At 42.1% G+C, this 12,933-nt stretch overlaps 1 protein-coding gene across 1 annotated transcript in view; it reads right to left on the bottom strand.

The window, feature by feature from the left end:
* The window catches only part of ZNF236 (zinc finger protein 236), a 195,569-nt gene that overhangs the window by 166,743 nt on the left and 15,893 nt on the right, over positions 1-12,933 (bottom strand). The window contains exons 2-4 of the mRNA XM_065398160.1: positions 5,779-5,921; positions 3,621-3,785; positions 43-221 (exon numbers count right to left, since the gene is read on the bottom strand). Coding sequence (XP_065254232.1) covers positions 43-221; positions 3,621-3,785; positions 5,779-5,921 — 487 coding nt within the window. The remainder of the gene's footprint in view (positions 1-42; positions 222-3,620; positions 3,786-5,778; positions 5,922-12,933) is intronic.

The following is a 12,933-nucleotide window of genomic DNA, read 5'->3' as shown; positions in this document are numbered from 1 at the left end:
CCTTATTACATGAATATGCATAACTTATCCAATGATTCACACCTTATTTTGTAGTGAGTTTTCATGTGCTCTTTAAGCTGTGAGGAAGTCTCAAATTCCTTCTTACAGGACTTGCAGCTATGGGTTCTGCTTCCAGCCAATTCTTGACGATGTTCTTCCATATGCATGGACAGTTGGGTCTGCAAAGTAAACTCATCTCCACACTCTGAACAAATAAGATTCTGAAAAAGATAACAGAGAACTTGATTCTCTAGATCATGAAATACTTAAAATATTACCATAAACATGGAGGGATTTTTTTAAAAACCTTTTCAGAAGCTACACCAGATCTAACTTTTGCTTAGTTCTGAAAAAGTGGGCTTTCCTCCTTGGACCCTCAGGGTATGGTACACAGCAACTAAACACCAGCAGCTGGCTCAGGTCAGCTAATTTGGGCTCATGAGGCTTAGGCTTCAGGGCTATAAAATTGTGGTGCAGATGTTCGGACTTGGGGTAGAACCCAAGCTCTGGCATCCTCCCACCTTGTGGGATATTCCAGAGGTCAGGTTCTAGCCTGTGCCCAACTGTCTACATCACAATTTTTCAGCCTGCAGCCCAAGTCCCACGAGCCCAAGTCAGCTGACCCAGGCCAGCCGCAGATGTTTTTAATTGCTGTGTAGACATCCACACAGAGAGACGATTTCTCATGCCCTGAAATGTAAGGGTTTAAAAACCTTCCAAAACATGTGGAATTTTTTTTAAAGCTTTAATAATTTAACTCTGGATATTTTCATTATCTACATAAGTGTCTAATCCTTTTGGATGCTCTTGGCCTCCATCATGTCTTGTATCAACGAGATCCACAGATTAATTGTGCATTTTGTAAAAAGAGTTGAAGTTGGTGCCTTTCAATTTCACTGGAAGTCTTCTTGTTCTTGAGTTATGAGAAAGGGCAGATAGAAGTCCCTGCTCTATCTTTTCTATACCATTCACTATTCTGAACAACAACTATCACTGTATCTCCTCTAAACTAAGAGTTTCAATCTCTTTAGTCACTCTTTATGTGAAAGTTTTTCCAAACCTCTAATTACTTTTGTCACTGATCTCTGAACAAAAGCTTATGCCACTGGAAAAGGGAGAGGGACCGTTAAAAATATGGGTAAAAGTACACATTTCTCAAACTGGGGGTCCCGACACAAAAGGGGGTCACACAAGCCTATTGTAGGTGGATTGCAGTATTGCCACCCTTACTTCAGCGCTGCCTTCAGAGACTGACAGCTCCTGGCCCAACATCCAGCTCTGAAGGCAGTGCCGCCACCAGCAGCAGCGAAGAAGTAAGGGTGGCATGGTATGAATACATCTGCAAAATTTGCTATTTATGCCATGACCAACCCATGAAAAATATGTGATTTCTCCATAATTTAAGTAGACCCCTAATCATAAGGTTAGCTCCAAGAGCATATGTGTAGGGAGCAAGAGTCTGCTATATAATCTAGGTTCAATATGCTACAATATTCCTTATGGAACACACTGAGCATCAACCATCAAAATCTGATTCACACTAACTTTTCGAGCTGTATTCATTAAGGATACTGTATTCATTAAGGATGCAGTCTTCAGAGGCTACTAAAGTTTTAACCAGTGATTCCATAAGCTTGATAAGTACTGTATTAGATCCATGTCACAGGAAGGTGGTTGTACGTGGGTGAGGGAGTCACGTACCACTGATGGAAAGAAATTTATAACAACTGATGGTGCAGAGAGATTCCACGATGAGAGGAAGAATGGTGTTGTGATTAAAATACTGCACTGGTAAAAGCTCCGAGTTCAATTCTGGCTCTGCCAGACTTCCTGGGTAAACACTTGTTATTCCTATGCATTAGTTCCCATTATATAAAAGACATCAAAATACACAGGGGTACTGGGAGGATAAATTCATTAGTGACTGGGGGCTCACAATACCCTCCTCTAACCTGGCTGATAGGCATCTAGTAAATGTTTAAAGCCCTACTTGCATGATGAGTTTTAATTGACTCTAGGGATAATCCATGTCTAGGAGAACCCAGAGGCATGAAAGATGATGGAGCTTTGCTCTACTGAAACATCAGAAGAGCCCTCATAGTTGAGAGACACGATTCAACACTACAGATTCCACACACAAAACCAGCATTGGAGCAGTCTCTGCTGGAACTAAGTTCATTATATGAGGAATCACCTATATTATTTCCCTTGGCTTCAAAGCCTCATTGGGTCCATAACATTTCTTTCTTTCTGGACCGAGCCTTCAATTTGAGGCAGTGGGTATGCTTTTGTGAGATGTGTTCCTCACCAAGACAGTATATGCACCGCGAGTGACCATCACTGATGGGAATGGCCTCATGACAGGAAAAGCACCTCTTGAACCCAGGGATGCGAGCATAACCCCGAGAAGGGAGAACTTCCCAATTGGGAAGGGCACAGAAAAGGAAACCTACACCAAGCTAAAGAATATCAGGTAGTGAAGAGCAACGGAATTTTTTTTTCCACCAGGAGAAACAAAAATAAAGGAAATGGCTAATATCTACAAAATTATAACGGAAACACTACCATTACTAAAGAATAGGGATGTATGAAGAGCTCTGCTTGGGATTCCACCCCAGACCAAAAGCGGTTGAGAAGGAACTAAGGGAGGTTGGACGGCACAGCGCTATATAGACGCCACTCACAGCGCGAGACAGGGAGGAGCGCATGTGCGGCCCAATGGACACTGCTACTGAAGATCTCTGATCTCAGCACAGGGGCGCTATCGCACCTACAGTAGAGAACCCACAGGGACACTACTTGAAGAAGAACCTAACATTTCAGAAAGTCCACAACTGGCTAAATTGGTGCCAAAACTATAAATGGAGCATAGGACTAGGCTAGAACCAAGGAAACAAAAGCAGAATTAAACATAACAGTGCAGAGAAGATCTTACATTCTCAGTGGATAGCACATCTTTTTCTAGTTCCTAAATTTTAGTTCAAGTACATAAGTGATAGAATCCATCCTCCTCCGGCAGATTTTACAAAATGAATCTCTAGATCGCTATGAAGCTATCCTCTAGGGAAAAGGTATCCACTAGGGAAGATGCATGCAGACCCAGTGGGCACTGCTATTCTAGAAGGTTCCAAACTCTGCACTGCTAAGGGACTGAGTTCCACAGGTGAGATGAGGTATTTTTGAAATTTGAAACAAAGAAAATTTAGGTTTCTTCAATATCAAATTTTTGAAACTAGATGATATAAATAGCATAGAAGATTAAATAGATACGAGTCTTGAAATGTTATTTCATTCTCATCAAAAACACTTTCAAGTAAATATGATTGATCCTGCTTTCAGATAACATGAATTTACAAAAGATAAATATTTATTTTCTTGTTACTGCCCTTGACTCTCAGTAACCTATTTACCAAATATGCAGGGATTCACTTGAGGCAGTTAGTGTATATCAGGTATGTCCATTTTTAGCTAATATTATTAAATTGTTTATGTTCTCCATTATGAACTTTATAGCTCTGCCTCATTTACTCACCCTTCTGTGCAAAAGAACAAGCTTAATTTCTTGAGTGTAACATTCATATCACATTCTTTCAAAAATAAAAAATGAGGTTAAGTATTACCTCTTCTTTCTCATGTAGCATAATATGAGCTTTGAGACTAGCCACTCTGGAGAATTTCTTGTTACACACAGGACATGTAGGATCGTCCCCATTGTGAGTACATTTATGAAGTGTCAGGTTGAACTCAACATTAAATGACATTGGACACTGGTCGCACCGATGAGGCTATTTGGGGAAACAAGATTAAGATAAATATATTAGGTCTAATCTTCTCACAGATATAGACTATAATATAAACTAAAAAAAAATCCACATAATAATTAAAACAAAAACAGGCAATTCAAGAACCTATTTACAATAATGACACAAGAGAATCCTCCTGATTATTTTCTCTCATGGTCCCATGACCTAAAATACTCAACAGAAATTCTGACTCCCCAATTTTTCATAATTCCATTTGATTTGGGGGTAGGAAAGGACTGGCAAGAGAGAAGAGTGGAGACAAAACTAAATCTCTTTCTAAAATGTACATAATCCTGAACTCCTCTTCTGGGCTCAACCAACCATCTGACCAGAAAAGCAGAGAGCATTTAAGAGAATTACTATCTTGCTTATTCCAAGGTTAACCGTGCTACTCTACAATTTTGTACGCCAGGGGCCAACCTGAGCCTGGAAAGGAACCAGAATTTACCAATGTACACTGCCAAAGAGCCATAGTAATACGTCAGCAGGCCCCCCATCAACTGCCCCAGCCCCATTCCTAGCACCTCCCACGCACCGGCAGCCCCGCCGATCAGCGCCTCCCCCTCCCTCCCCGCACCTCCCAATCAGCTGTTTTGTATCTTGCAGGAGGCACTGGGGGGTAGGGGGGAGGAGCGAGGGCATGGCAGGCTCAGGGGAGGGGGCAGGAAGGGGTGGAGTGAGGGCAGGGCCTGTGCAGAGCCAAGGGCTGAGCAGTGAGCACCCCCCGGCACATTGGAAAGTTGGCGCCCGTAGCTCCAGCCCTGGAGTCAGTGCCTATACAAGGAGCAGCATATTAACTTCTGAAGAGCCACATGTAGCTCCGGAGCCACAGGTTGGCCACCCCTGTTGTACGCAATCATTTTTCATTCTTAAAATTGATCTTTCCTTGCATTTTGTTCAAAAATATTGCTCCTTTTCTTCATTCGAGTGAACAGATAATTTCCAAATTAACCACAGATTATTTTTAAGTATAGAATTTGAAGTTAAAACATTATCAATTTTTTTATGATACAAATGCTCTCTCAGCACAAGTGGGTTGATTTCCTGAGATTTGAAAATTCTTGAGTAATAATTTATCTCAAAAAGACAGTTAATTTATATCTTCCTCACCACAAGACAAATATTAATGAATCGGTCCTCCCAACATGAAGTAGGAAAGGATTATTCCCGTTTTACAAATTTAAAACCAAGGTACAGCAATTAAATAAAACTGCTTAAACTTACACAGGAAATCTACGTCAGGGCCTAGAATTAACACAGACTTCCTAAATCTTAATACAGTGCCTTAACCCACAAGAAGAACGAGGAATACTTGTGGCACCTTGGAGACTAACAAATTTATCTGAGCATAAGCTTTTGTGGGCTAAAACCCACTTCAACTGCTTCTAAACCAGGTGGAGGATGGATGAAGTGATAACTACATTGGTTACCATTTCATGCAGGATTTTGCTGTTTCCTTTAATCAAATTAATTCTTTAAGGGGAAAAAAGAAAAGAGAAGAAGATAGTTTACATAAGGGAAAGTTAATTCTAATAAATCAGTTGGGTACAAAATTTTGCCAATTAAATAAGATAAACAAATTTCCCTACTGTTGATAAAGAGTAGTCAGTTTACTATCTAAAATCTTGAAGAAGAAAAAAAAAAAATCTTTTTACCAGTTTCTTTAGCCCACCTATATACTTTGCAGAGACAATCGACTATTTGTGGATACCTAAGCAAAAACTGCTTCAGCTGGGGATAAGATCATATCTGAAATGTTATCCAATGCAAGGTTTCTTTCATTCCTTACAGACTGCACATGTGATGAGGGAGAAGTGAAAAAGTTTTGTCCAACTAAACTGCAAAGTTTGGCTATCGGCACCATTACTGAACACAGTTAAATGTGTCTTCAACCTCACCTATTAAAATGCTGGATTTAACTTTTGATGTATTCATTTTTTTTTAAATTTGTATCTAGATTTACTGAAATACATACCTTGTCATTTCTCTCGTGATCCCTCATGTGGCGCTGGAACTGTGTCACTTTTGAAAAAGATAGCAAACAGATCTCACACTTATGGAAGCTTGGTACTTGGTAGGAACAATTACTGTTCTCTGTATTCAGTGTCAGAACACCATCTGCAAAATAAAAATTAAACACTTTTGTACAAAGTTATATTTTCAATTTTTAAATTAGATTTGATTTAAAAAAAAAAACAACAACAACAAGTGTGCTCTGAAGTGGCGAAGACCCATGGAAACTTTCACAAGATTCTGACTGAACCGGATTTGCAAGATCTCAGGAACAGGAAGGAGTATGTTCCTGCTTCAAATGACCCAGATATTAATCACCATTCCAAATGTTTTATCTCCCTATCAATTTGTAGCTTTATGGCCATACTTTTCCCTTTATTTTTAAAATTGATTCCTTCCCCCTTCTTGCTTCTGTATAAAAGGCCCACAGAAACAGGGGACAGACCAAAAGACTTGCAAAAAGCTGTCAAATGAAAAAATTTCCCCTCCAATCTCTGTTATAGTGAACATATTTACTTTTAAAAAAATGGTTTTGGGTGACCATTTTAGACTGTATAGTTAGTAGTCCTGAATGTACAATGCCATTTGTAAATGTGCACATAGGTGGCTGTACAATGAACCTTCACTCTCCCTAAACAAGCATCAATAAAAATAAACCAAAAACAAAAACCACAAATGTAAAATCCTCAGACATGATTACAACCCTACTGAATTTTTATATACATGGCACCCCTTCTCTCCCCCAAATATGGCCACTGCAATCTCTCCATTTCACCAGTCACACCTTGAGAGTTGTGTAGCCAATACTGATTGTTCAAGATGGTTGAGAGACATGCAATCCATCAGAGTGTTCTTGCACTTATAGTCAAAAGAGAAGTAACACTTTTTATAGGCCAATCCAATTAAGACCCCGTTCACCTTTCTTGCTGTGAAAACTCAAAGTGATAGAAAAACCCTGAAATATAGTTTGAGGTTTGTATATCCTGTTGCAGAAAATGGTTGGAGTATTATTGAATCTTGCTTTGTAGGTAAGCTGTTCTTCAAAATCGTTTTACCAAATTATCCAGAAAATGGAAATCTCAGCTCTAAGGAAATTTAAATATTTAAATTTTGGGAGACATTACATGACTATAAATATTATGTTGTTTGTTTTTGAAAAATTCAATGGAAAAAACTTAGTAGCAAGTTTTTAAAAAGCATCTGGTTTAAGATCCTTCAAAGCTTTATTTACAAACAACATACTGAACACTAGATTGACTCATGATGTACTACTAGAGCACACCTTCTTCAGGACCAGATTTTTGTAAATATACCACTTCTCTTCCTATCAAAACAGAACAAAGTGTGTCAATGATGGCAAAGAAATGAAGAGGAAAAATTGCTATTACTAGTTACAAAAACATGGGATGAGGGATGAAGTGGTAGCTCCCCTTCTCCGATGAAATAAAGCTACTGCTTCTGATCCTCTCCTGTCCCTAGCAGCTGACAACACATGAGAAGCAATCACTAAGCTAAGAGACAAGAAAGAATCTAACAGGTTAGGACTTTTTCTCCTCCTTCTCCCTCCCTCGTGCCTTGTTTTTGTGGGGCTGGGCGGAGGGGGTAAAATAAAGGGACTTGTAAAGGGGCATTGAGAGAAGCCAGAACTTCTTGTGACATAGGAACCAACAAGAGCAGTACATCAGTCTAGTCAACACTCACCCATTACTGATTCACTTAAAGGTTCTAGTCCTAATCAAAGCAGCCCTAACAGTCCTGGTTACTTTAAAAAATATTTTTAATTCCAGGACCCTCACAACAGTCACAATCCTCTGAAAAGGTTGCAGCTGAGGGAGGCCATGGTAAAAGTCTATGGGACAGGGTTTTTCAGCAGTAAAACCTTGACTGTGAATACAATCCAATGAGAAATCAGAAGGAGCTCAGACATAACCATCTCCAGAAGAAAAATAAGGACTCATCTCTTTGCACTTGCTTTGCCACATCAGAATGATGCTGAAGCACTGGAGATAAGCACTAAACAAATATGCAGAGTAATAGGAAGAGTGGAAAACAAAAGCCTTTGATTAATTTCTGCTTCACATAATTGTGTTATAACTAGGAGGAAAAGAGTCTGTCTAGATATGACAAATAAGTCTAGCCTCTATAAATTTAAACCTATTGCATACTTTCACCTACAGATTCATCCAGTGCTGCAGAAATTCTCTGTAGCTTGTGAACATTACCAGTAACAAGAACTCTTTCCTTTCCTGAAGTGGTCAAAATTCTTAGAAAACCTAGCAGCACAGCTCCAATTACAAGGGACTTTTATCTTATTGTACTTGGGATAGCACACTTATTCAAGTGGCATACAAAGATCAGTCACTAGTCAACTAGTCCTTGTAAATTCTAGTTAGATACATGGATGAGAGGGGAGAGAAAAGAATAAGATAAACAAATTATGCAAAATCATTTTTTAAAATTCAGCAGTGTTTTCTGCATACATATATCGACCATTATACAGTTATTTATATAGAAATGTACTAAAATTACTTCCAGAATTCAATATGAGGATTCAAAGTGCTGTTAGAACCAGAAACAATAATGAAGCCAAATGTTATTCTAACAAGACTTTTTGCAGGCAAAATTCTGTTTTTAATTTTTTTCATTCTCACGAAGAAATAATAAGTAAAGTCAGCAGTCTCTTCATACTTCTCCCACCCCTCCAAAGCACATGCTCCCCGAGGACCAGTCACATACTTGTATTTATCTCCCTACTTTGTCTTCCTCTCTCACCTACCAACCAAATCCACAAATACGTTCAATTACATGCACATACACCCCACCCAAATACGCAACCATCTACTCACAGGCTTATTCTTGCCCTCCTGTCTATCTCGCAGTTAAGTGCAGCAGCTTCTGGGCCACTCTGCTCTCCAACTTCCTCTCCCACCATTTGCAGATGGTAATCAACACCAAGAATTTCACTCAGAAGAGGACTGGGCAGCTAGTGAAGATTAAAAGTGTAATATTCTCTTGCTAGTTCAATTCCACTATGAAGCAGTTCAGTTTGGACTAGCTAGAGGTTCCAAGTAATTGAAAGGATATGAATGCATACTAGTAAATTTACTCTTCCTTTACATTTTGACAAAGCTGAAGCTCTGTAATACAATCATAGAGGGAGAGGTATACCAACACCTCGGCACACCCACAGGAGTCCGCATCCGACAGACCCCCGAAGACACCATCGCGGAGATCCTGCGAGACACGGCCCAAATCGACTCCTCCCTGCTCGCCCCCTGGCAAAAGATCAACGCCCTCAATACCTTCCTGATCCCCCGCATCTCCTTTGTCCTCAGGGGATCGGCCATAGCCAAGGTGCCCCTGAACAAGGCCGACAACACCATCAGGCAGCTGGTGAAGAAGTGGCTCTACCTTCCCCAGAGGGCCAGCACGGACATCATTTACATTTCCCACAGGCAGGGCGGCGCCAACGTACTTCGGATGAGTGACCTGTGCGACATGGCGGTGATGACCCACGCCTTCCGCCTCCTGATATGCCCGGACCCGACGGTGAGGAGCATCGCGCAGGAAGCCGTACGGGCCGTGGTCAGGAAACGCATCGCCAGGGCCCCCTCCGAGCAGGACATCGCCACTTACCTCAGCGGCTTCCTGGAGGCTGAGTTTGGGAGAGAGGGGGAGACCTATCCTCTCTCTGGTCCTGCGCCCACAACGCCTCGAGATGCCTGGGTAAGAGGATCGGCTGCTGCTGGAAGTGGTGCGAGGAGCGCCGGGAGCTGGGAATACTGGTACCACGCTTAAAGACCCCAGACCACACCATCGTCACCCCGACCGCCAGAGCTATGCTGGAAAAGACCCTGAAGGACACCATCCGCTGCCACTATGCCGAGAACCTCAAGCGGAAGCCGGACCAGGGCAAGGTGTTCGAGGTGTCCAGCAAGTGGGACGCCAGCAACCACTTCCTCCCCGGGGGCAGCTTCACCAGGTTCGCCGACTGGCGGTTCGTCCACAGGGCCCGACTCAACTGCGTTCCCCTCAACGGAGCCATCCACCTGGCAACCGAGACAAGCGCTGCAGGAAGTGCGGCTATGCAAACGAGACCCTGCCCCACGTCCTGTGTGGATGCAAACAGCACTCCGGAGCCTGGCGGCACCGCCACAATGCCATCCAGAACAGGCTGGTAAAAGCCATCCCGCCGTCCCTGGGGAAGATCACCATCGACTCCGCCATCCCCGGGACAGACAGCAGACTACGACCCGACATCGTCGTGACAGACGCAAAAAAGAAGAAGGTCCTCATCGTAGACGTCACAGTGCCTTTTGAAAACCGGTCGCCGGCCCTCCACGAGGCCCGAGCACGGAAGACGTCGAAGTACACCCCGCTGGCCGAGACCTTGAGAGCCCAGGGCTACGAAGTCCAGATACACGCCTTGATCGTGGGAGCCCTGGGCTCGTGGGACCCCCACAACGAGCCGGTTCTGAGAGCGTGCGGAGTCGGTCAACGCTACGCCCGGCTCATGAGACAGCTCATGGTGTCCGACAGCATCAGGTAGTCCAGAGACATTTATACGGAACACATCACAGGACACCGTCAATACCACATTGAGTAACCAAGACCGCCGACCAGGGAAATAACCCACTTCCTTCCCTGAAGGACCAAGGGACGCGCCCCACCCATGTAATTATCCGCTACACCGATACTGACTCGGACTCCTTATTCATTCCATGGGTGCCCGAGCCCACTTATCCACTGACACTTTAAAAACCCTTGCACCCCAATCTGGGTCTATGCAGGTTATGCGATATGTATGTATATTCTCATCCTTGCAAACGATACCTGTAACCCCCATAACCCAAGCCTGACCCCAGATGTACAGTACCTCGCCTCTTAACTCATGTATATTTCATTTTAAACATTCACTTTAATAAAATTTTTAATTCTCTTGCTAGTTCAATTCCACTATGAAGCAGTTTGGACTAGCTAGAGGTTCCAAGTAACTAAAAGGATATGAATGCATACTAGTAAATTTACTCTTCCTTTACATTTTGACAAAGCTGAAACTCTGTAATACAATCATAGATATTTAGGGCTGGAAAGGACCTTGAGATGTCATCTAGTCCAGCTCCAAGCACTGAGAAAGGACCAAGTAAACCTACACCATCTTTGACAAGTGTTTGTCTAACCTGTTCTTAAAAACCTCCAATGACTAGGATTCTATAATGCCCCTTGCTAGCCTACTCCAGTGCTCAGCTATGCTTATAGTTCTAAAGAGGACAGTATTAGGAAAAACTTTCTAACAGCTCCTTATGTATTTGAAGGCCGTTATCCAGTCTCCTCTGAATCTTCTTTTCTCAAGACTAAACGTGCCAGGTTTTATTTTTTTAATCTTTCCTCACAGATCAGAGGAAAGCTACAAAAATGGTAAAGGTTTCAAAAACCTGGACTCTCTCCAATTTGTCCACATCTTTCCTAAAGTGTGGCACCCAGAACTGGACACAGTACTCCAGCTTAGGTCTCAATCGTACCAAATATAGTGCAACAATTAACTCCTGTGTCTTACATACAACACATGGTCATAAACCCTAGAATATTAGCCTTTTTCATATTGAATCACATAGTGGATCACAAAGTGAATGAGTCAACAAGAACACCTCAAGCCAGATTTAATTTTTTTAAATTGATTCTCAAACCTTGGGATGAAAACTAAAGAATTACCTTCTTTGCTACTACAGTAATGTCAGGGGATGCTGGGAACCAAAAAGAACAGCAACATCATACCAAGACTTCAAGGGGGCACTCAAAAGGTGAGCGCAACCTTCTACACTCAGGTTACACTGATATCTCCCCACTAGGCCTTCCCAGTGTTGGTTTATGGATCTCTTGATATTGTCCGATCACCAGTTTAGCATGCTCCCAATTCAGAACAACAGGATATTGCAGAACCACATCTTAGTACTTCACCCAAATCTAGTATAATTACATCTCACAGCTTGGATGGCTTCTTGATATCGTCATTAGATAAAGAATGTTCTTCAGAAGTATAGAATATTTTGCTCCAGAGCAAGAAATTGCCTACAAGTTACATAGTCTGCAAAATGGAAGCACTTTTCATCATGGGCAGTACTGAAGGGTCACATTCCTTCTCAGTGGTATAATCCAATAATCTTGGGTTATTTATTATATTTAAAACACTTGGACCCAGCTATTGCTTCAATTAAAGTACATTTGCCTGACAATATCAGCATTCCATTCACCTACAGAAAGAGGTTCAATGTCTCTCATCAATTGGTGAGCAAACTTCTAAGGACCCTGATTTGAGTTTTTCCTCCTGTAAGAAAGATTGCTCCCACAAAAGGATTTAAATGTGTGCTTTCTTCTCTAATGGAACCCCATTTTGAACATTTATCAAGCTGTCCAATTCACCTTTTATCGATGAAGGTGGCACACTTTGTGGCAATTACTTCAGCATATAGGAAAACTGATTCATAAGCATTAATGATTAACCCTCCCTACATGGTTTTTCATATGGCGAGATTAACTATGAGACCTCACCCGTCCTTTATTCCAAAAGTATTGTTGAACTTTGTATCAGTTTATTAACTCATCAATTTTCTTTCCAACACCTCATTCATCTTCAGCTAAAATTATTTCACACTTTGTGTTAGGAATCAGGGCCCACAGCAGAGCCAGGCTCCAGGTAGCCTAACACTGACAGCTGGTTTACAATAGGCAGCCTGGTTGGCTACACTGATTGGTTAGATAAGCCAGCAGGCTGGCTCTCAAGACCAGCAGCAGCTTCTCAAAGCATTTGTCCACGGCTGTTATAGCTCCTGTGTGTGCTTGTTCCCAGCCTTGCCCCTGTCTTGCACCCAGCCTTGATTCACTCCAGGTAACACGGTTCTGACCCTCAGCACCAATATCTTTCTGACAGAGATAGCAGACACCTACAGACCTTGCAGGCCCAGGTAACTGCCCTATAGGCATAGAATGCAGTCCTGCAAGCTCAAGTCGTGCCACCTTTAGTGCCAACTCCCATGCCCCATGAGCCCAAGTTTCTCCTACCTGACAAGTTCAATGGCAAGCATGACAATATCTGTGGGTTCCTAAGTCAGCATCAGCT

Source organism: Emys orbicularis, chromosome 2, assembly GCF_028017835.1.
Source record: "Emys orbicularis isolate rEmyOrb1 chromosome 2, rEmyOrb1.hap1, whole genome shotgun sequence".
Taxonomy (NCBI): domain Eukaryota; kingdom Metazoa; phylum Chordata; order Testudines; family Emydidae; genus Emys; species Emys orbicularis.
Note: the sequence above shows the minus strand (reverse complement) of the source record. Positions and strands in the feature narration are given on the sequence as shown.